The sequence below is a fragment of the Arvicola amphibius genome, chromosome 1, assembly GCF_903992535.2.
Source record: "Arvicola amphibius chromosome 1, mArvAmp1.2, whole genome shotgun sequence".
Taxonomy (NCBI): Eukaryota; Metazoa; Chordata; class Mammalia; order Rodentia; family Cricetidae; genus Arvicola; species Arvicola amphibius.
In genome coordinates, this window is record NC_052047.1 from 68,688,561 (window position 1) to 68,714,449 (window position 25,889).

The 25,889-nt window shown below is 38.6% G+C and overlaps 1 protein-coding gene across 4 annotated transcripts in view; it reads right to left on the bottom strand.

The window, feature by feature from the left end:
* Positions 1–25,889, bottom strand: part of Mtmr3 (myotubularin related protein 3) — a 140,814-nt gene that overhangs the window by 55,492 nt on the left and 59,433 nt on the right. For all 4 annotated transcript variants that reach the window (XM_038335623.1, XM_038335622.1, XM_038335621.1 and 1 more), the window contains exons 2-6: positions 20,610–20,662; positions 12,402–12,479; positions 8,255–8,344; positions 7,764–7,880; positions 1,833–1,915 (exon numbers count right to left, since the gene is read on the bottom strand). In XM_038335623.1, the coding sequence (XP_038191551.1) occupies positions 1,833–1,915; positions 7,764–7,880; positions 8,255–8,344; positions 12,402–12,404 (293 nt within the window). In that variant the 5' untranslated portion in view covers positions 12,405–12,479; positions 20,610–20,662. The remainder of the gene's footprint in view (positions 1–1,832; positions 1,916–7,763; positions 7,881–8,254; positions 8,345–12,401; positions 12,480–20,609; positions 20,663–25,889) is intronic.

Consider the following 25,889-nt stretch of genomic DNA (forward strand, 5'->3'; position numbering starts at 1 on the left):
GCCTTTAATCCCAGCACTCGGGAGGCAGAGGCAGGCGGATCTCTGTGAGTTCGAGACCAGCCTGGTCTACAAGAGCTAGTTCCAGGACAGGCTCCAAAGCTACAGAGAAACCCTGTCTCGAAAAACCAAAAAAAAAAAAAAAGAATAATTAATACAAATTGAGTTTTTGAGGACTTAAATAATTTTTATTTTTAAGTGTAGTGCTGAAAACTGAAACTACACAAACTTTAAAATCTGAATGGCTTCAGTTATCAAAAGTAAGTTGGGTGTGGTAGCTCCTTCCTGTAAGCACAGGAAGTCAGAAAGTTAAAGCAGGAGTACTAAAAGTCTCAGGCCACCTTGGGCCACATAGACTGCTTCAGGAAGTAAGACTAATGTGAGTCTCTAAAAAGGCAAGTTAATGTTTTCCTTAACAGGGAGGTCCCTTATACCCTTCCATTGTCCCAACCAAGGTAGCTCATTAACATGACAACATAGTATTTACTGGTACCCCAAAACAGATCAAAGGAATAAAGTAAAAATGTCAAGAATGGAGCATGTCTAGAGTTATTAAATTAAAAACATTTTTAGGCATAATTTTGCAACAATTAGGGTAAAATTAGACTTGATAAAATCATGAATAAATGTTAAACTTAGAGAAATTTTGGTGAGAGATAAGACACTTGCATTTTCTCAAAGTGGTTTATTGGTTATATGGGGGAGAATGTAGAAGTTTACTACTACTACTGCTGCTGCTACTACTACTACTCTATTACTAGAGAAATTGGGTAACACTCTGACTGGACTAATAAAAAGTCATCAATAGGGGACAAGTAGATCAACTGTCTCTAGATGTAACACAGGACCTTGAAAAGAAAGTGTGTGTCTGTGTGTGTGTGTCTGTGTATTCCAATTGTGGACACCTAACTTCAATTTAATCTTGAGGAAACTCTAGACAAGCATAAAATGAGAAACAATCTACTGAAACGATATTATTCAAAATGCCACTATCATAAAAGACACAGAAAGGTTAAAGAAAGATTCCAGATTAATGAAGATTACAGTCATGCAGCTAAACACTTTATCTGACTCTGAATGAATTCTCTACTGAATGTGCTGAATGAGACGGGGTGAGAATGAATGTTATAAAAGACAAAGATAATATCTGGCAAAAGTTCTTATCATTGTATAATTGTGAAACTGACAATGGTATACAGGTTATATGAGGAAATATTCTATTATTAGGAAAGAATTTAAAGTTGAAGAGCCAAGTGAAGCAACTTAATTTTTCAGAAAAGAATCTCAATCTCTCATTTCTCTCTCATTTCTCTCTCTCTCTCTCTCTCTCTCTCTCTCTCTCTCTCTCTCTCTGGCTCTGCAAATAATAAAGTAAATTGGGGTAAAGTAGTAACAAGGGTAAATGTTACATGACTACTATTTTAATTTTTATACTTTTTATATGTTTAAAATTACATCCAAATAAAAAGTGTCTGTTTATATAACAATATTCACTAAAAATATTTCAGGAACTAGTCAGAAATTATTCTAACAAATGGAGCCTTCAAAAGGCATCTTGCTAACAAACTATGTAACAACAATTTAAAGAATATTTTTATTTATTTATTTATTTATTTATTTATTTATTTATTTATTTTGGTTTTTCGAGACAGGGTTTCCCTGTAGTTTCTAGAGCCTGTCCTGGAACTAGCTCTTGTAGACCAGGCTGGCCTCGAACTCAGAGATCCGCCTGCCTCTGCCTCCCGAGTGCTGGGATTAAAGGCGTGCGCCACCACTGCCCGGCTTTAAAGAATATTTTTGCCAATACTTCACAGCCTCACAAATACACCACCTACCTGATAACTTTGCAGTCTTTGCATGTCAAATGAAGCTGGAATATATCACGGCATTCAACACTTTCTATAAGCTGTAATGGAACCTAAAATTAAAAAGGATAAAGTCCTCTTAGTCAAAAGGCACTGATGTTGCAGGCACACTAGTCCAAATGATTAACAGGGAAAGAAGCAAACAGAGCCACAAGTTTAGCTGGACCAGTAGGGATTTACTAGAGCCCATTAGAGTGTCCCTTTCCCTAAATCAATGACCTCAAGTCACAGCATGATGACCACCAAGAAGAGGTAGGGACTCTGGAAGAGAAGAGGGAATAGATCCTTGAATATCAAACTCATCTCTCAAGGTACTACTTTAAGAAGCTATGATTTGCAGTAACACAAAAGTTGAAGAGCTCTACACAGAAGTACTACAGGTCTAGTGCAAACAGGACTCCAAGTGTTCATTGTCCCAGATGGCAGAGTAGATTCATGCCTCAGTTCTTAGCAAAGGAGGCTTCTGAAAAAGGAGGAGGCCTAACTGCCTGCACGGCACACCAGTAGCCACTGGTCAGGGTCTCTACTCAGTAGAATAGAACATTGATGACAAGAAGTTATACGGTAGTCAAAAACTAAAATAGGCTAGATCCAACTTGCTCCAAACAACAACAGTTGAAGAGCCTTGTTTGCCAAGCAGGACTCAAGGCTTGAGTGAATTGGAATGGACCCCCTCCCTGCCAATTGGGTCAGCAGGTCCTACTTAACAATAGTGGACACAGATCAATACACCAGTGAGACAGAAGAAATGTCTCTAAGTGTGTAAACAACCCTCAGGTTGACACAGTGACATTCTTTCTGTAAATATCTGACTTAACCTCTCCAACTACAAAAGCATTTTCCAAACAAGATATGATAAAATAATAAATTAATTTTTTTTCAAGGCGGGGTCTTATGCATTCCAGGCTAGTCTTAAACTCCCTATGCCACTGAAGACAGCTACTAACTCTCTTACCTTCCCAAGTGATAGAATTACAGTCTGTACCACCATGGCTTTATTTGGTACTTTGCATTCAGGGTTTGATGCATGCTAGGCAAGTACTCTACCAACTGAGTTACAATCAGCCCTGAGTGCATTCTCCCACCCCACCCCACCCCGAAACAGGGTTTTTCTGTGTAGTCCTAGCTGTCCTGGAAATCACTCTGTAGTCCAGGCTATTCTCAATCTCATAGAGCTCCATCTGCCTCTGCCTCCCAAGTGCTGGGATTAATGGTGTACACTACCAGCACCCAGACTACGTACACTCTTAAGGCCTTGTGAAAAAGAGTAGCTTACTTGTCCCTAACACTGTATCAAACCCAGTCAGAATGTGGCTATAGGAACTGCAAGTAGCACTCCAAAAATTTGTTTAGGCTTGTTCAGTGACCATGCTGCCTCCAAAGAGTGGCGCCATGTCAGCCCTGCTCGTTTCAGAGCTGGCTTACTACAAACTCTGACCTACTAGCTGGCAGAATAACAAAAAAGATCTTTCTGGTGTATGGTGAACAAAGGTAACTGCTAGACAAAGGAGAATACCAACAGCTGTTGGACTGCCAGCTGTTAGGCACTGAGAGATTGACCAAGAAACAAAGGTTTATAAACCATTTCTGCTTTAAACTCTGTTTACATTATATTCTAAGTTTATTTATTATTCTGTGTACACACACACACACACACACACACACACACACACACACACACCACAGTAAGCATACAAGGGTCAGAAGACAACTATAGGGAATTGGTTCTCTCCTTCCACCTTTATGCAGGTTCCAGGGAGTAAACTCGGGTCAGCAAGCTTGTCCAGCAACTGCCTTTAGCTTCTGAGCCATCTCTTCCACTCTCAGTCTACGTTTTTGATCATAATACTATTACTTATGTATAAACTTTATTTTCACCCCACAAAATATTTCTCATAAGAGTACCAACTAGAGCACTGGTAAAAGAGGAGACAGGTTTTGATGACTGCAAGGTAACATGCAACAGCCATCACTCAAGAGTCTCATGCACCTACTGTGGTTTCAGAAATAGCAGATTAAGATCAATCTGTTGAATTACAAAACAAAAACTGTTTTTTTTTTAAACTTTCATAAATCCCACTTGAACATTTAATTGCTTAATAAATTATCTAAGTTTCAAAGAAACATAGTTTGGGAAAAATAAAGAATAGAGGATTGCTCATACCAGGAATGTTACAAATGGACTCTCCACAGAGGTATTTCACTCTAGAACTGTAAACTTGATGTTTACTGAGGTTGTATAGATAAAAGGACTAGTGCTCATTGTATCCAAGCCTATAAACAGTCAATGTGCTGTGAAATTAAGAGAAAATTTGATATTGGGTAGCTATTTAAAATTTAATGGCAACTTTTTTTCTGAAGTGCTAAAAATGCAAAGTGGGGCATGCCACCATAGAGACAGCACATTTGGGTTCTAATGGCTTAAATGTGCATGATTTAGATAAAAAGCTTTAATAGCTTTTTGTTTTGTTTTGGTTTTTTTGTTGTTTTGTTTTTGTTTTTGTTTTTGAGACAGGGTTTCTCTGCAGCTTTGTAGCCTGTCCTGGAACTAACTCTTGTAGAGCAGGCTGGCCTCAAACTAACAGAGATCCACCTGCCTCTGCCTCCCGAGTGCTGGGATTAAAGGTGTGCGCCACCACCGCCCGGCTAATAGGGTCTCTTGATCTCCTGTGTTTTGCTGTAGCATTTATCTGCTGAAGAAAGAGCAGAGGGACACAGAGAGGGGAAGAGAGAGAGGCAACCACTATCAATCCTCTGGTCTCCTCTAGGATCTGTTGCAGGAGGAATCAGCTATCTTTTTCCTGGAGTGACCTCAGGCTTCAGGAACCCTAGCACTGTGGTGTTTCTCTATAAGAAATGTGCATAGTCCCTACAATGTCAAGATAACTTTGCATAATCATTTTTCTGTGCAAACACAGTGTCTGGGGTTTTGTAAGCGACACATGGCTCTAAGACTTAGAGAGTTAGAATGCTAGAGAAAACACTTTCATCTGAGGAAATGGATTAAAAGTAAGCACAGTTGTCAGTTTCTTAAACATTAAAATCACACTATGAAAAAATATCACAATCTACCATACAGTTACTATAAGAAATAAATGATGAATGACACAGGCCTATTCACAGAAATACATTGTTTTAAAACGAACTTAAAATCCAAAAGGGGAGAGAAGATCTAATATTCATTTCAAATCCATACTAATTTCAAGTCATTATTTACTGAGTTGCAGGTATCAGGAGACATATTGGATCCTGAAGACACAAAGACAAATCAACAAAGCGTTACATGTCTAGTAAATGCTGTGAAAGTATGTTTACATACAGAAGCAGGCCACTGAGTGCAATTACTGCCAAGAAGGGAACAGGATTGAGCAAAGCTTCACAGAGGAAGTTACTGCCTGAACCAAGTTCTGAGAGATGAAGAGAAAGTCCCCAGGCATGAGAGAAGGGAAAATGTGCAAAGTATGAGGTCTGCCAGAGGGGCCCAGAAAAGCCAGTTTTACTATTAGAAAGGAGACAGAAAAGCTGACATGGACAAGGACCACAGTCTCACATCATGCTGCATAACTGACTTTCATAGAACAAATAAAGAAAACAGCTTTAAGATGGTAGACATGATTTTCTGACAGACCCTATTCCCAAACAAATCTAAAAACAGACCTTTAAGTATTTAGCCAAATCTAGTGAGCTGATAAATGGGATGATATGGGAAAATGTAATGGGATGAACCCTTATCATTCTCACAGGCAATTGAATTATAAGTTCTCTGATGCCAACCACTTAAAGAACAACAACAAAAAATAAATTTAAGTTGAGTGGTAAATTGACTCCCTCCCCTAGGACATGGCAGGGAATTTTCAATTGCTGGGTTTTTTTTTTTTTCCTGCGACAGTGTTTCTCTGTAGCTTTGGAACCCGTCCTGTCTTGTAGACCAGGTTGGTCTTGAACTCACAGAGATCTGCCTACCTCTGCCTCCAGAGTGCTGGGATTAAAGTGTGTGCCAATGATGGAGGATTCCCACTGGCTAATAAAGAAACTGCCTGGCCCATTTGATTGGCCAGCCCTTAGGTGGGCGGAGTAGACAGAACAGGAAAAAGGAAGTGAGGTAGAGGGCTCAGTCAGATGCCATGCCTCTCCCAAGTGAGGCAGACCGCTGTGCCTCTCCTCAAAGAGATGCCAGATGCAACGAAGCTCCAGCCCAAGATGGACGTATGCTAGAATCTTTCCCGGTAAGACACCACTTTGTGGTGCTACACAGATTATTAGATATGAGTTAGAGAAGATGTGAGTAAGAGGCTGAAAATAATGGGCCAGGCAGTATTTAAAAGAATACAATTTATGTGATGTTATTTCGAGGTATAAGCTAGCCGGTGGCCGGGAGCTGGGCAGGATGAAAAGCAGGCCTGCCCGCAGCTCCTCACTACAGAATGGCACCCAACGTGGGGCTCGAACCCACGACCCTGGGATTAAGAGTCCCATGCTCTACCGACTGAGGAAATTTCAAAGGCAGTTCAGTCAGTATCTGCTGTGTCCTGCAGATTGTCTTGGAGACTTTTTCATGAATCATGCCACCACCACCCGGCACCATTTCCACTTTTTATCCACTGGTCAGAAATGATCAAATCCAAATGAACCATTGTGCTGGTTAGTTTTGTTAACTTGACACAAACTAGAGTCAGCTGGGAAGAGGGCCCCTCAGTTGAGGAATTATCTCAATCAGATTGGCCTGTGGGCATTATCTGTAGGGCATATTCTTGATTAATGATTGATATGGGAGAGCATAGTCCATGGTGGGCAGTACTACCCCTGGATTCTGCTTCCATTATTGCCTTCAGATTCCTGCCTTGACTTTCCTCAATGATAGGCTGTAAGCTGTAAGGTGAAATAAACCTTTTCTTCCCCAAGTTGCCTTTGGTCATGGTGTTTATTACAACAACAGAAAGCACCCTAGAACTCTGGGAACATAGTACATTTTCTTTTTCCTTGGTGACTCTGGTGTGCACTGTTAGCTAATGGACAGAATAGAGACATAACCCAATTATAGAAGGCAGGCAGAAGAATTCAGGTCAAAATGGCTCGATAACGTGAATGAATGAATGAATGAATGAATGAGCAAATAAATAAATAAATAAATAAATAAATAAATAAATAAATAAATAAATAAATAAATAAAATGTCAACTCAAAAATGACAGCCACTGATCTTATAAATCACAGACTGAAACTTGAATAGTTAGGTAATTTCTAGAAAGATGAATAAAATTAATGCAAGCAACAGATTTCAACGAATCCTCCAAATCACATAATCTGAATGTAGGTCTGAGCTCTTAAAGACATCACAACACACTTCTCTGCACTGGTGCTCAAATGCAGAAAGCCACAACACCGGCAAATAAAGGGGAAAAAACGCTCCCACTGGTGGAAACTGGTGAAGCTGTGGGGCTTTCTGGGCTGGTTCACTGAAGACTACCAAGGACAGAAGCGCACTGGAAGAACCAGTTCTACTTAGTGGAGCCTCATAACCAAAGAAAGAGCAATTGCACTCATAACAACTTCAAACTTCCTTTGCATTAGTAAGAGTTCATTATGCAAATAAACAACATACTAACATGGATCCTTACCAATGTAGGAGCCTGATATGTCAGTCTGTAATGAACTTTGTACCTTTATAAAGCTTAATAAAACAGCAGCACCTGATACAAGCTATTTAGTATTAACTAACAATGGATACCTCAGCAGACAAGATGAATTGTTTTACATAAATCATACGAGTACCTTATTAACCCAACAATCCTTGAGCATGAAATGCACAGTACACAAGGCTTTCAAATACCCAAGCCTGTACAATTCTTATATCTTCCTTGTCTTATCTGCCTTACAGGAAGAATGGTTGGTAATCACTTACATTAACAAGAGACTCCTTAAACTTGATGTGAAGTCTGTAATTAGAAAGGGCAATGATGGCATCCTCAGCACGGCCCACATACTCTGTGCTCTCTCCATGAAGTTCAAGGAAAGGAACCTGGAAAACAGAAGAAACCTTTCATAGTTCCAGAGAAGAAATGGTCCAGATTAAATGGTCAGGTGAACAAACGGACAATAAACCCTCTGCCATACAAGTTTAAATCAAGAATCTGAAAGACAGCTTACACTCTCACCTAATTTCAATATACTTACCAAAATTAGGAACTTTTATGATATGATAAATAATCATACTAAGCAATGAACTTTTAGGAAATAATTCTTTCAAAAAGGAACAGTGTTTTCCGGATTGCACTCCTATATGTACAGTTTAGGAAATGTATCTATTATACATTACTTCAATCCACTAGTTTTGCTCCATCATTACTATAATGCTAAACACATATTACACTGTCAAAAATGGTCTATAATTACCTGAAGATTCTCATCTTCTCGAATCAGCTGCTTCCTGGGAAATATCTGATTGGCTTGGATGCACTCCAGGCTATGCCGCATCTCTTCATCCTGGAAAACCCCACAGGGTTTAATTTATAAACTTCTACTTATCATCCATATTTGATTTTTCTGTCGTGTTTACGTACGTAATCACAATAATAATCCAATGACCATTTTGAAACAAGCAGAAAAGCTCAAGAAAACTATCCCCCAAAGTGTTCCATCTACTATCTTAGTTATTGCTATAGTTTGGATAAGGGTTCCTCAAAGGCCTACATGTTAAAGGCTTTGATGCTAACACACAGCACTGTTAGCAGGGAGTTTGAAATTCTGAGAGGCAGTAAGAGGAAGATAGGCCAATGAAGGGACCTAGCCCCTTCCCTGTTTCCTTGGCACCACAAGGTGAGTAGGTTTTCTATCACATGTTCCCACCTTGATATACACCAGGGCCAACTGACCAAGACCATCAGCCAAAACAAATCTTTTCTCTTTTTTAGTTTTTTAGTTGACTTCTCTTAGCATTTGTAATAAGAACAGAAGTCTGACTATTACAAGTATCCCTAATCTGAAACACATTGATGCAAAAATTATCAAGCATTACAGTCTCTGTGGGCACCAAGAGGCTGTGGTGCCTTTTGAAAGAAACCAATAAGCAGTAATTTTGTTCCTTATGTTATAATTTTACATTTTTATTTTTGAAAAATATATACTTACTTAAAAATAAAGAAATTTGGAATTCATTTCAACATAATTAAGGGATATAAGAAAGGAATGGGTGAAGAATAAATGAAACAGCTCTATGAATTGATAATTCATGAAACTATTAAGTGCTGAATGTTAGTTTGCTACACTGTATATTCTTTATGTAAAATCTGCATAACAGAAAGCTTCAAAAAGGTGTGCTTTAGGGTTGGAAAGATGGCTCAGAGGTTAAGAGCACAGTCTGCTCTTCCAGAGGACTGAGTTCAATTCCCAGCAACTACACAGTGGCTCACAATCATTTATAATGAGATCTGATGTCCTCTTCTGGCATGCATGCATACATGCAGGCAGAACACTATACATAATAAATAAATAACTTTTTAAAGTGTTTTAATATAAAAAGAAAACGAACAAAAAACTAAGCTAAGAACTAAATTTCCAAAATTTAAAACAGTGTAAACCACTATCCCTGCTCATTCTGCCTTACACTACCAAGAGGTCTCTTCCAGTTAAGACAACTTCAAAGTAGGAAGTCAAGCACTCTCAAAAACAACCACTTTACTTTTTGAGGCCCAAAAGACATATAGTCTATAAGTAAGCCTGGCTCTAGATTATGATGAACTGTGCTCACATAGTCAGAACCCCCGCCATTTTCATTTTACTAGGGATCAAACTGGGGCCTCAAACATGTTAGACAAGCAGTACACAGAACATTTTTTGGTTTTCTGCTCTTTATAGATAGGGTCTCACACTGTATCTTAGGCTGGCCTGGAACTTAGTATATATGCCGGTGTGCACTTCTTTCTCCTTACATAGGCTGGAGAGTCCTACTAGGAACAAATAACAACCCCGGAAACATCTGCCAAAAGACACACTTAAGTCTCATTTTAAATTCTTTGAAAAATAGAGGTATCTAGGAGAAAGAAATGATGCAGGTGGTGTTGGGGAGCAGGAGTGGAGTTGGATATCATCAAAACAATGTACGTGCATGAAACTGTCAAAGAATAACTGGACAAAATCTTTAAGAAAACCAAAATTCAGTATTCTAGAATTTTCTGTAAAAACTAAGGATTAGGAACAAAAATCTAAACGATTTATTTATATTAAAATAAATCAATGACAACAATTTCAAGGAATTACATAGCTAATAAAGTAATAATCAGGAATCCAATAGACAAATGAGAAAATTTTTAAATAATAGCAAAATTGAAGCTTGTGTTATAAGACTTATGACTTAGATATATACTGATATGTACATGTGAGTGAGTAACGTGGACCAATCAGAAACAATATATACAACCATGAATTCTCGTGGCAAAATTCTAACTTTTTTTTTTAATTTGCTATAATGATCTTGGGGTAGTCTGAATGAGACTAACCCCCACTGGCTTTGAATGCTTGGTTCCCAGTTGGTGGAACTGTTCGGGGAAAGACTAGACTATGTGGCCTTATTGAAGGAGATGTGTCACTAGGGGTGGGCTTTGAGGTTGCAAAAGCTCTCGGCTACCATTTCAGCACCATGCCTGCCATCTGTTCTACCATGCTCCCTACCTACCATGATGGTCATGGACTAACCCTCTGGAACCATTAGCAAATCCCCAATTAAATACTTTCTTTTACAAGTTGCCATGGTCATAGTGATGGTTTAAAAGAAAATGGCTCCCGAAGGGACTGGCACTATTAGGAGGTATAGCCTTGTTGGAGGAAGTGTATCACTGTGGGGACAGGCTTTGAGATCTCTTTTCTTCGAGCTTCATTATGACAGTCACTTGACTTCCTGTTGCCTTCAAGATGTAGCAGTCTCAGCTCCAGCACCATGTCTGCCTGTATGCTACCATGCTCCCCATCATGATAAAGGACTGAATCTCTGAAACTGTAAGCCAGTCACCCTCAATTCAATGTTTTCTTTATAAGAGTTGTGGTCATAGTGTCTCTGCATAGCAATTAAAACCCTGACAGTCATGGTGTCTCTTTACAGCAACAGAACAGTAACTAAGATAGATCTTTTATGATGTGTGGTCACACTGCTCCATAACTATTGGGATCCCCAGAGGACTGTGCTAGGTACCACAGAGACCTCAATAGTACCAGGAAAAGGACTGTACTGCTGGCTATGTAGCACACGGTGAAGAGCAAGCACTCAGTGCACAGCAGAGCTGCTTTGATGCCCAATTGCTGATCAATGGCACTGGCATGCACACCATGTTAATATTATGCAAGCATACTTTCAGCTTTGAAAACTGAGGAAAAACAAAAACTGTATACTTTAAATAAATAAAAAAATAGTAAAACATTATCATGTTTTGGGTACAAGATTAAATCAGAAAATTGTGATGCCCACTGGTCCACCTTTAAAAAGGGAGAAATTACCTTCCTCTTCCTTTTAGTGTGACATTACCACACAACTAGCTGGGCAGGGATTGTTGCTATTTCACTTTGTTTTTAATTTTAAAAAGCATTCTCTACATGTCCCTAATGAAGTTTGAAATTAACATGCTATTTTCAATTTCCTTTTTGTGCACCAGCATGAAACACTCGGGTCTAGGAACTACCACATGGTTAACAACAAAAACAAACAAATAAATAAATCAGACAATGCTATAGAGAGTGATTTCTCTAGTCCTCAAAGCTTTGCTTACACATTCTTAGGATTGATGAGATATAGCTGGCTGTGTTCCATCTTCTCTGCCTAAATGGCCCACAGGCCACCGAAATGCCCATTTTGTTCTTCAGGGAAAGGGAAAGGCTGGGTGTGCACAGCTGCCCATCTGTTATGGGTCAAAAGAATCTTAAAGGAAAGGCAAGGAATTGCTGCCATCCAGAAAACAAATTCATTTAAAATGTGTGTTATGGTGACAGCGTATATTAATTAGCTCAGTTTGATCAGTCTATAATATAATATATGCTTACTTTATAAAGCATTTTACAATTTTTCACAATTCTGTAAATCAAATAAAGAAAAATTTGTGAGTAGCCATCTCACAATCTCTACACTCACCAAACAAACACATAAAAATCATTTTTACATGTCTTGCTTCTTAGAATGTTTTTAGGGAAAGGGAGGAAGTGAGCCTGGGCCTCGTATGTGCAATAGCATGTGGTTTAGCCTGAGCTACACCTCCAAGCCAGCTTCCTATTAGAGGAAGAAATGAAAATCCTGGAGTCCAAGAATGATATATTTCAATCTTGCCTCCATTTACTGACTGACTTAAGGTGTGCTACATATCTAGCTCTCAGGATTCAGCTACTGTAAAAGTAGCTCTTCTCTTCATAGTGGACAGGTACTGAGGAGCTGACAAAGGAGGTAGAGATAATTAGGAAGTGGGAAAAACTGAAATTATTTCTTATAAAACATAAACAGATGTATTAGTGTTCACGTTTCAAGATAGGAGTTCAACTCTAATTTCTTTATTTCTGTACTTACCATGACCAGTCCAGGGCAGGAGAGACCCCGTCCTTCTCCAGTCTCTAACAAGGCTCTTCTTTCTCTTCTACTTGAGACCTTTTATTTTAGGAAGGAAAAACAGGGAGGCAAAATTGGCAATAGTTTTTCTCCTAATTGGTCATACCCTAATTAAAGAGACTGCATACACAGACCTGAAATTCAACCAGAGTCAGCCCCGAATAAGCTGAATATCAACCAGCCAAATCCTCACCATTAGTTCTAAACTGAATAACACCTTTGTGGAAATATTCCTAACTTTAACTAGTTCTGTAAGGAAAGTGAAAAACACTGACATTCCTGTGTTGAGAGTTAATTTTCAAATTTTATGAATCTTGCAGAAAGATTTAAAGAAGTAATAATTAAAATCAACCTGCAAACACAACATTCTAATGTTTCAGAATGTTTGTGTGGCTTATTTTATGGAAAATGGATCACCCTGTCTATGGAAACAAATTGACTTAGCAGGTAAAATATGAATCAACTGCTTTATTATCCTGATATTCTGTGCTTACCTGAAAATTCCTGAGCTGCTATAATCCTCTCACCTGTGCTTCTAAGAACAAAAGAACGTCCAACTAAAAATGCAGAGGAGTGCTAGCACTCTCTCGAAGGGCTCCTTCCCTCAACAGATTACCATCATACAAACCCAGTGTTATTGCTTTGCTCAAGTTTAAGTTAAAAAAAAAAAAGATGGTATTTTGGGGAGTTTGAACGTCAATACTCAGCATAAGAGCTGTAAGAGCAGCATTAAGAAAGTGAAAAAGAACATCAAAGGAACAGCAGGGCCAAGGCTCTGTCTCTATGCCTGTACCTCTGCTGGGCTGTGAGAAAAGGATTATTTTAACAGAGTGTTCTGAGGGACAGTCACTGTTGGAGACAAGGGGCAGGAAGATGCTGAGAGCCGCTGGATGTGACAATCCAATACCAGACTTACAAGGCAGCAGTGATACAAGCAGTGCTACCAGATTCTTCACAGTCTCTGAAGCGATAGGTGTGTGTATGCACACGTACACATGCACACAAACACACACAATGAGTTGATCCACTAAATGTGACAGAAAAGTATCTCAAACTTGCTGTCTCAGCAACTAGAATAAAGGACTTTCCTGGTGAAGGACACTCTTAAGAAAAGCGAATTCCTCAGCCCATAAGTGATAGGGAAAAAGAACACAGAGAAACCAAGTTTGTTTCAGATGCCTACTGCTTATCCAGATGAAAGTGGCAACATCATCCACATATTTAAACTACTGTACTATGTTTGTTGTTGTCTTATGTTGTTGTGAAATGAACCCAGGGCCTGGTCACATGATAGGCAAGTCTCCCACCACTGAGTTATTACTTACAACTCAAACTGCTCTATCTTAACACAGACATAAATTTTATATATGTTCAAATTATTAGTATCATATACTAAAAACTGGGCCCAGTGGCACACACTTGTAATCAAAGCACGGAGGAGACATACAGGAGGCTCCTTGGGGCTCACTGACCTGCCAGTCTAGTAGCTGATGAGCTTCAGGCTAATAAGAACCACAAGACACCCTACCTCAGAGGCAGGTGGATCTCTGAGTTTGAGGACAGCCTGGACTACAAAGCAAGTTCCAGGACAGCTAGGGTCACACAGAGAAACAGAGAAACCTGTCTCGAAAAACCAAAACCAAAAGGGGATAGGGGAGAGAGGATCAAGATCCTGCCTCCAAGGAAGCAGATGACATTCTTAAAGATGCTATCTAAGGTTTTCACACATGTACACCTGCACACATACATGTACAGGAACACATTTTAAAGTATATGCATATGTATAGAATGTAAGTGGAATATGAAGAATCTGAAATTTTCAGAAGTACATCTCTGTGAAAACAGTTCAGCTGTTCCCAAAAGAGCTATACAGTCATATTTCCCATCAGTTTTACTGCTGGGCAATACCTGACAGGATGGAAGGATATTCCTATACAAAACTTGTACACTAAGAAGCTGGGCTCAGTGCTGCATAACTGTAGTCCCAGATACTCGGGCAGCTGGAGTATCACTTGAGACTTGAGCCCAGGAGTTAGAGACCAACACAACAAGAACCCACCTCAAATGAAAAAAAAAAAAAAACCATAAAAACAGAAATTGAAAGAAATTAAAAATTAAGCCAGGGCATGGTGGTGTATGCCATTAATGTCAGCACTTGGGATGGAGAGGCAGGCAGATCTCTGTGAGTTAGAGGACAGCCTGGTCTACAGAGTGAGTTTCCAGGACAGCCAGGGGAAAGACCCTGTTCAGAAGGAAGAAAGGAGGGAGGGAAGGAGAGGAAGACTGATTTTAAGGCTGGTAAAACATTCATGCAACAATATTTATAATAACCAAAGGATGAAAACAATTCAAATGTGCAACAAATGAAAAGATAAAGCAACATATATAGAATGGAATCTTACTCAGCAATAACAAGAAAGAAAATACTGACCCATGACAGCATGGATAAAAAACATTATGCTAAGTGAAAAAAACCTGGAACACTACGCTACAAATTCAATCAACTATCCAGAATAGGTATATACAGAGGAACAGAGAGGAATATGGAGTGCTTTCTGTTGGCTCAAGGTTATATTCATGGGGGACAGAAATCTAGAATTAGACAATGAAAAGGCTTGTACATGATGAATATACTAAAATCCACTGAGCTGCATTCCTTGGAAAGAGTGGTCTTTATGTGATATGAATTATACCTTAATTAAAAAGTGGGTAAAAGGGGATGAATACACTCAAACTAAGTATAAATATTTTTACTCCAAATAAAGTTACAGAATAAACTGAGCAGCAACAACCTTAATTTTAAATACACGGGCTATGGTCTCTAACATGCGCACAAATACACACAGGGTGTGGTTATGGATTTTTGCACCTGGTTTTAGTTTTTTTTTTCTCTTTAAGAAATTCATCTCTTAAATATATCACTACAATACACAGAGATGAAGTGATGAATGAAGACACATTAGGAATGGAGAGCACCTGTGAAACAAGATGGACCACGAGCTGATAGCTTTTCAAGATCAGTGAAATGGGTAATAGAGATTAAGTTATTGTCTCTACTTTTAGACCCTCAAACAATGCAAGCTATCTTTGAAAACCTTAAGTTTTCAAAGAAACTGAAGAGTATATTGAAGCTTTTAGATGCATTTCTATGTTTATTTCATATCTAGTTGTGATATACAAGATATGGGATCAACTTAGATATCCATGAATGAACTAACTATATATGCAATAGAACACCAGTCAGCCATAAAAAGAAGAAAAGTCTGGCCAAAACAAAGGAGGTGGAGGAGGAGGAAGAAGAGGAGGAAAAGGAAGCCCAGCATGGCAGTTACACTCTGAGCAAAAAATAAAGAAACTGAGTCACTGCAGTTAGTCTGGTAAGCACCTTAAAACATCTTCATGTTTTTGTTGTAATAGTATTACATTTTCTTTATAAGAAACTGTTAAAAACATATGTAAAGAGTAAACTATCAGTGTACAACAGTGCACTGCCTCTTTGAAAACTGGGAGGTTCATGCTCAAATGATAAAACAATTATTGTGTGATCCTGCAAGCCCACTCCTACATATCTAACCAAGAAAACAAAACATCTACATGAAATTTTCTATAAATGTGTTTACAGCAGTTATTCAAAATAGTCAAAGGACCGGGCAGTGATGGCACGCGTCTTTAAACAAGCACTCAGAAGGCAGAAGCAGGCAGATCTCTGTGAATTCCAGGCCAGCCTGATCTAGAGAGCAAGTTTCAGGACAGCCAAGGCTACATAGAGAAACCTGTCTCGAAAAACAAAGAAACAAAATAGCCAAATCCAAATGACCTCTACGAATGAATGAACAGAATGCCTCACACTGAAACAGTGGTCTACACCATTATAGTTAAAGGAATGGATGAACCTTGAACACATTACACTAAGTGAATAAAGCCAGTCACAAAAGACATAAGATAGGGTTCCAGAACAGTGAAATCTGATAGACTGCTGACAGGGGACAGAAAACAGACTAGTGGTTGCTTAGTGCTGGTGAAGATAGAAGGTGAAGGGGATGATAGCTAAGGATATAGACTGTCTCTCTGGGATGATGAGACACAAGTGACTAGGTAATATGTGAACTGCACTTTAGAAACTTATTTTAATAACTAAGTTGCCCCTGCTACACTTCACACACACACACCTAAGTACAGTCATTGTTAACTATTTTATATTTTTGTTTCAAAAGCTTCTCTATACATATATAAAAACGCACATAAGCCGGGCGATGGTGGCGCACGCCTTTAATCCCAGCACTCGGGAGGCAGAGGCAGGAAGATCTCTGTGAGTTCGAGGCCAGCCTGGTCTACAAGAGCTAGTTCCAGGACAGGCTCCAAAGCCACAGAGAAACCCTGTCTCGAAAAACAAAACAACAACAACAAAAAAAACGCACATAATAGAACCCCAAAGGAGGAAGGGAAGTAAAGAGAATCACACTATATTTACTATTCTCCAATTTACTTTATTCTAATAGTAAATCAAATCCTTCCTATATCAGTGCATATATTTAGATAGCAGTCTAGCATTTCATTATATCTCAATCTACTATAATCTAATCAGATTACCTGGTCATACATCTATACTGTTTCCATTTTTCCATTACCACCCAAAAAGTCATTTAAAAACGACAATAACAACAAAACCTATCCATAACTCTCTATACAAGTCACTATTTCTGTAGCACTAGGTCTTAAAACAGTCTACTGAATGAAAGACCATAAACCGTGTGGAGGGGCCATACAAGGGTTACTGTTAAAGTGTGCACATATATATGCCTCAAAATCACCACAGTCATCAACTTGGAAGGTTGCTTTTGTTGTTTGTTTACTTTAGTTTTGTCTTTCGATGCAGGATCAGAAATGCAGCCAAGACCGACCTCAAATTTATAATCCTCCTTCTTCTCCTGAATGCTGGGATTATGACCATCTGACCACTCCTGGCCTCAACTTGGTGAAAGTTCTAAGAGTTCTGTTATTTTAAAAATTAGATAAATTATACATAAGCAATATCTGTACCAACTATTAAGCACATTTTTATGCGAACAGAAAAATGGTACAGTAATGGTTAACAATGGCCACCCCTCTTTAGAAAAAGGTGGGATGAGGACTAGAGACCCAGGCCGGTCAGTAGTGCTAACCTAATATGCACAAGAGCCTGAGGTTCGTCCCCCAGATCCCAAAAAAACTGGGTATAGCGACACATAGTTACAACCCAACACTTGGAAGGTAGGGAGGAAAGACTAGAAGTTCAAGGTCACCATCAGCTACAGGGTAAGTCAAAACCAGCTGGGAAAACAAGAGACCCTATCTCAAAAAGGAAAAAGTAGGAAGAGACTTTCCATTCTCATATTTTTAGAACACTTACTTTATAGTTCTACTAGATGGATTTGTTTTTGGTTTGGTTTAGTCTGGTTGGTTCTAAGACAGGCAGTCTTGCTGTGTTAGTTCAGACTGGCCTTAAATTTGTGATCCTCAATTTCCTAAGTGATGAGATTATAAATGTACATTACCACATCAAGCTAGGAAAATGAACTTTTCTATATAATTTTTTTTGTCGGCCTTTCTGGTTTTGATGCCCCCCCCCCATACTATATACCCCAGGCTGGTCTAAACTCACAACTGTAACCCAGAACTGGCAGAGATCCTGTTGCCTCAATTTCCCAAATGCTGGGATTACAGGAACAAACCACCATGCCAGCTACAAAGTTATTAAAAGGAAATTGAAAATAACTATTATAGAAAAGGTTTTCATTTGGGGCTGGAGAGATGGCTCAGAGGTTAAGAGCACTGGCTGCTCTTTCAGAGGTCCTGAGATCAATTCCCACAACTATATGGTGGCTCACAACCATCTACAATGAGATCTGGTGCCCTCTTCTGGCATGCAGGCATACCCAGAGGCAGAATGTTATATACATAATAAATAAGTAAAAATCTTTAAAAAAAAAAAAAAAAAAAGATCTTCATTTAACTAGCCTAAAAAAAGTACAGATAGCCGGGCGGTGGTGGTGCACGCCTTTAATCCCAGCACTCGGGAGGCAGAGGCAGGCGGATCTCTGTGAGTTCGAGACCAGCCTGGTCTACAAGAGCTAGTTCCAGGACAGGCTCCAAAGCCACAGAGAAACCCTGTCTCGAAAAACCAAAAAAAAAAAAAAAAAAGTACAGATAATAGCCTCAAGAAAACTGATAAAAAGCAATGACTAAACACATAGGAATTGTGCTCAGATTCTGCTCAAGTGCAGCATTCCTTATAAAAAAAAATGCACCAGACCAGCGGGGTTCAGATTTCAGGGTTCTTTCAGACTTTGGAACACTTTAAGATTGTGGATTTGGGGATTAGGAATGCCTATCCTATACTAAAGTTATGATAATAAGAGTGAATCATATTATTTATGTGAGCCTCGGATTCATATGATATATTTAGTATTCTCAGCCGCATAATTATCTTTTTACAGTCATTACTATTGTGACTCAATCATATATATGATAATACATGATCCTACAGGGATAGACTGACTTTGGTAAAACAATGCCCAAAATAGTCTTTTTGTATATGCACACTTCAAGCTTTAAGACAAAGTGGAAACAAGAAGGGGTACAAACATCAGAATAAAGCAAAAGAACATCCTGGAGTACATTTAAAAGCTAGGAAGCAGTCCAGGGTAGCTACACTGGTGCATAGGGAATGAGTGACTAGGTATAGATAATTTTTGCATGCCACACTAAGGAACTTGATCCTGGCATGGAAACTAGGTGAGGTTATTGCCTTACAGTGACTGAAGTGAGAATAGGTTAAAGAGCAGGCCAGTACTCCCAATTTTTATTTTCTCTGAGAACTGAACATTATGTTAAGGGGTAGAGTCACCCAAAGCTAAGAGTATATATTAAAAATCCATAAGGAAACCTGCTATTTTCTAAGTTAATCACAAAATAAAATGTAAGACAAAACAGTTTCAACAGAGATACCCTGCATAAGTAGATAAAGCTACTCTAAGAAGTCATCAGTTACTAAAATGAAAAGTCCCAGTACCAGGGTGAAGCCACTTCTCTATGAACCCATGAGGCTCCCCAAACAATATGTTACTACACTGACTGCCCACTAGAATTACACAGTAAAACTCTACGACACTAAAAGCTTTGGTCACAGGATATAAGAAAATCAAGTTTTAACTGAACTAGAAGCTTCCTCCCTTTCGGAGGGTGTTCCACATGCTGGAGAACTGTCATTAGCAGTCTTACTCAGCTGTGAACCCTGTGTGCTACACTATCAACTGGCCAGGCAGGACATGCCCAGCAGCGCAACAATGGCACTACATTAAAGGGGCAACAGCTGCCTGACTGCATTTATCACTCCTCTGGAGCCAATTCCTGCCTGGTACTGTAAACCTACTGAAAATCCCCTAGTTGAGAGGTTATATACTGTAGGAACTAAGCTACTGCTGTCCTTAAAGTGAGCAAGGCACACCTGTCAAATTACCTTCTAAATATTTTTATTTATCCCCACAGAACAGTGCTGCTCTTGTCTGTGGTCAAGAAGCTTATTTTTGACCTCTTGAAGGGTCAGAGGTTACTGAGTAACTGTTGAAAGTTGACCCCTCCTACATGAGACACTGCACTCCTACTCTAAAACTCAGGAAATGATGCAAAAAGGGGAGAAAATCATGTATAAGCTGGAGGGAGGGATGGAGTGATTAGAATACTTTCTCCTGTTGTGTTGTTTTTTTCTTTTCTCTTTTTTGAGGGGTGCCTGTGTGTTTGTGGTATTCAAGTATGTATGTATTCTCACCTCACATGTGTTGGCATATGTGTGTGCATATATAGACATGAATACAGACACATGAATGTAGAGGCCAAAGGCTGGCACTGAGTATCTAAATCAATCACACTTTACTTACTAATGCAGGATCTGCTGCTGAACTGAGAGTTTACTGACAAAGAAGTTGACCCTACAACTCAAAGTAACAACTACTCAACACATTTTCAGACATAAAGAACACTGCAATATGCCACAAATAGACACATAAAAGGTAACCTGGCATGGGTACTAATGAAAATGGACAGGGACAAACAGTGTCACAAAACTAATTTGTAAATATGTTTTCCCTGCTTCAAATCAACAGAGTGATTACTGGAGGAAAACAAACTTACCAATTGAATACTGTCCCGAGAACTTTTTCTTCTACAAGGCTTCACAAGGAATTCTGCAAAACAAACAAATATCCTACCATCAGATTATGCCATTTGAAAGCCCAGCCTTATCTCTCACACTAACATCTTTAATTGCTGTATGGACTGCTGGCAGACATTCAGACTCTTTCCTCACATGATTCAGAAACCTAAGATGTTCCTTTCTGAGCTTCCCTCAGTGAACAAGTATTACCTCCCACAGCTGGTCAGGAAAATCTCTGCTGCTTGTCATACCCATTCTATCCTGTCTTGAACTTCTAGTTCAAGGTCTTTTGTGCATACAACTGACTTCTACCAAAGGATCTCACATTGTTTTGAGGACATAAAGTAATGGGTAGGTAACTACAAACAAAGAATTCCTGCCATTAGGCAATAATCTGATCTTTGTAGAAATAAGAGAACTATATACCCAATCTCTTTGGGGCAAATTCTCTTAGTATTTATAGACAAAATCTTTCAGCTTGTTTTAGGGCTTGGTTTTTCCATTTGTACTTGTTTGGGGCAGTGTTGTTTAGTTGGTTTTGGTTGTTTGTAACAAAGCCTTACTCTGTAGCCCAAGCTAGCCTGGTATTTACCATGTAGCCCAGACTAGCCTACGATCTAACTGCCTCAGCCTCCTGAAATCTGGGTTACAGGTATGACATACCATATTGAGTACAGGATTATTATTTAAATTACATGAAGTAAATAAATGAGTAAGACCAAATAGAGTACCAAAACTCTAAAGAATTAGAAATGAAGGGCAGAGTTCAAGAAGCAAGACAATGATATGTTGGTGACTTCTCAAGTAGATTAGGTCCAGTGGTAACTAGGTGTGTAAAGAATAAAACTCAAGACACAGGTCAAATCTATGGGACAAAATGAACTTATGAGCCAGGCAGTGATGTATACTGTAATTCTAGCATGTAAGAGACTGAGGCAGCAGGACTACTGCAGGTTCATGAGTAACCTAGGCTACATACAAAGACTCTGCTCAAAAGTAAAAAGAGTAACCAGCTTACAATGCCAGATAAACCAGACAACAACACTCAACAAAAAAATACTGAAGCAGGTTGGTTAGCTCTGTCAGCAACGACTCCTCAGCCTTAGTCAGGTAATGTATCATCACTGTAACAATGCCAACCAATCCATTCCTCTAAGGACAATGTGCCAGATAAGGGCTATATAAAGCTGAGTTTGAAAAAGGCTCTCTGGTACCATAAGGTTATAAACACAGCAGAAAATAGAAGATTTATGTTCTCCTCTTCATTGAGATAGAATGTAATGTGGCTATGTTAAATCCAAACAACTAATAAAAGATCTAACTATAATGGAAGTTTAAATACATGAGACACAGATTGAAGCAGAGGAGAGGACAAGCATAGAGAAAACTTGAAGTTAATCCTTAAGCTTTAGGGTTACCCTAGATTCTATCACTAAGGGGTAGAGGAACAAAAAATTAAATCTTTCTGAACCTTTCTCACTAAGGCACAAATTTCTATGTACATACATACATACATATATATATATATAACATGTGGTATGCTATGTATATTATATATATCACACACATATATAATGCCATGTGGGTATAATGTATTATAGAAAATAGCCTGGGGCTAAGGACAAAGTTCAGGATCTATATATAGCTAGAGCCCCAACATCCATGTAAAATGACAGGCGTGGTAGCACGTGCCTATAGTCCCAGCATTGAGAATGTGGAAACAGGAAAATACCTGGGACTTGCTGGCCTGCTAGCCTACAAAATTTGTGAGTTCCAGGTTTAGTGAGAGACCTTTTCAAAAAATAAAGTGGAAAAGCAATCAAGAAGACACCCAAAAACAACCTCTGGTCCCCTTCATGCCCACTCACCTCCACCCACATCCAGTCCTAACAACTGTAAAGTACAATATACCTGATTTTAAATACCATGACAGTGTATATTACTGTGCAGCTGCACTAGAAGTTAACAACTTAAGGGCCTGAAGGCTCTGAGACCAAAAGGGAATACACACATTCAGTTCCTATACAAGCTAGTTTGTGATTAGCTACATGTAACCTGATACACTGGCTTCTGCAAAGGCAAAGTGACACACCAGTTTATATATCATTTATAATTTTTAAAACTAAATATAAAAACAAATCAAGTTAAACCAAATTAATAAGGAAAATTTAAAGAGAGGGTAGGCCCCCTATAATATTTGGGGGTGGGGAATGGGTAAGCAGAACTTGATGGCACTGGTATGTTTCAGGGGGAAAATAGAGTGCTTTTTAGGTGGTCCTCTCTCACTTTTCAAATGGAGGATAAGAGTTCAAAACTTTAAGAAGGCAATGTTAAAAATTTATTTTTAAATAATCTATTTTCCACTGAAATGAAAACAAAAGGACTTTCTTGCCTATAAATAGTAAGAAATAGATTCTGATATAATTGAGTACAGAGGCAACACTCAAAAATTCAAGGCTGCAGATGTGGCTCAGTTGACAGAGTGCCTGTCTAGCATAAGAAAAGGCCCTGGAGGTCCTGGCTCAACAACAAAAATAACCATTTGGTACATGTCTAAGTGCTAGCATTCAGAAGTGGAAGCAGAAGGATCACAAGTTCAAAGCTACTTTTGGCTATAAAAGGGTTCAAAGGAGTCCGGAGCTACATGAGAGCCTGTCTAAAAAGAAAAAAAGAAAAAAGAAAAAAGAGAAAGAAACACGAAAGAACAGAAAAACCTCAGTGGTGTTAAATTTTAAGAAGCATATCTTGGTGACTTTTCTCTGAATCTTAGTGCTTCCTTGCTATGGCTATTAAAGCTTCTAATATCTAACTAGACTTCTGTAGCACATTTGGTAGGATTATTCAATGGTGGGGAAATGATTTAATCATAAGAACTAACCCAAAGCCAAGTATTTAACAGCTGAATGAAATGACTATAACAGAAACTTATTCCCTGAACCTAAAGTTTTCAAACAGAAACAAGGATATAGTAAAAAAAAAAAAAAAAAAAAAAAAAAAAAAAAAAAAATACTGACTGCATTCATTCCCTATGGTAAGTAATGGAGGGCCATTCATCTAACAGCATTTGTGGGTGGGAAGGGTGACGCAGCAATGAATATGGTTCCTACCCTTATGCAGCTGCCATCTGGTCTGTGTGACTTTCCAGAATTATGACATTTTCTCATTTATGAACATGCTTTGTAAATACAAACGATGGTACATACAGAAGGGGTCAGTGCCTTGATGCAGTGAGACCACCAAGCAACATGCTTAAAATCAAAACCAGACACTGTGTTTCTTTTACACTTCAGAAACACTAAAGACTAAGAGCAGTCAGAGTCCTGAATGTAACTTCATGATTAGTTTACTGCATTTTCTCTGCCAGCTGTGAGGCACAGATAAGCAGCTAAAATATCATCCCCTACACAAAAACAACCATGCTTCTCCAGAGGGAAAAAATAATAAGTTATCAGAAACAGCTAGATTCCGTGTTATTACACTTCATATCAACAAACATACACTGGTAACAAGTTGCTTCAGACAGTAATAATCAAATGCCACTGCTAAAAAGAAATATTTGGTTTCAAAAGGAAATAACCGAAGGATCAACCTGGTATAATTCTGGAATTAGACAAATGATGCAGAATGTGTGACTCGTTAGTTGTACACATTTTTTTTTAACATGGGAGAGATTCTGAATACAATCCTCAAAGGGAGCTCTGCTACAGAATTTCAGTTGGTGATCAACACTAAAGGTCATTTGTCTTCCATGAGTAGCTGAATTACTGGCAGCTATTTTTCCAGCTGTGGACCTCAAATGTGACAAGTCTACACCAAAGTAACTGTGCTTTCCCATTTTTAGACACTAAGATTGATTACACCTCACAAATATCTTACTATGTTCCTGTCTCAAGGAACTAAGTACGAGGAAGCCACATATTCACAGAAAAGATTAACTATATTCAAACCAACAGCAAATCTGACTGGTAACCTTCAAAATAACTTATTTTACAAAGACTTTTAACTTTAACCTTTTAAATGGCAAGAGGGAGAGCGCCAGCCACATATGATGTCTATTATCATAAGAGATTAAAACCAAAGATCATATATTACTTATTTTTTAAAAGTTAACATTTAAAACTTCAAAAATGGAGAGATATTAAGTTCTGACTTGCTCTTTATAATCACTTTGGTGCAGAATACATTCTTTTCATATTTGATTCAGATGTATTAAGCCATTAACAGAATTATAAGAAGTTCCACAAGTAATCTATAATGTTATTACCTGCCTAAGGCATCATTTTACTATCAAAATTAAGAATTAAAAATATAATTTTAGAGTCAGGAAGATAGTTCAATGGATTAAATAAAGAATTCAAATTGGATCCCCAGATCCCATATACAAGCCAACATGACAACACACACCTGTGCTGGGGAGGTAGCGACAAGGCCCAGGTTCAGTAACTGTGTAAAAATAGGGTGGAAATAAAAACCACTTGATGTCAACCTTAGGCTTCCTAATATGTATGTACTAGCAAGTATACGCACCCACACACACAATAAGGCAGTATTTAGATAGGTTTGCCATCTAAAATGAAGAAATGCTTCCTATTTCCTAAAAGAGACATAATTTATTGAGAATAAAAATGCCTGGGACTTGAGAGAGCTCAGAAGTTAACAGTATTTGCTACTCAATCACAAGGACCAACATACCCACGTACAGAAGCTAACAAATTCCAACTCCAAAGAACCCAATCCCTCTTCTAGCCTCTGAAGGCAGTTACACATACATGTGTACATACACACACACACACACACACACACACACACACACACACACACAAAGTAAATAAAGTCATTTTAATCTTTTTCATTTCAGTTTATGTGTGGGGATATTATGCCTGTGTATATGTCTGTGCAGCATGTGCATACAGGGTCCATGGAAGCCAGAAGAGGGCTTCAGATCCTCTGAGAATGGAGGTACAGGAGGTTGTGAGCTGCCATAGGGCTAATGGGAAATGAACTCAAGTCCTCTAGAAGAACAGAGAGTATTCTTCACCTGCTGAGCCATCTCTCCAGACCCTAAAGTTATTTTTTAAGACTGCCCAAGTCTCATTATTAACAAAAGATGATAGAAACTCTAGCATGAAATCACTAGAAATTAATTTACTTAAAAGCCAAGTAGGATCAATGTGTCTAAGTGTCAGAGGTAGTTTATTATTTATAATTACTGTGGAAACATCGGAAAGACTATCTATAGCACCGGAAAAAAGTTTCCT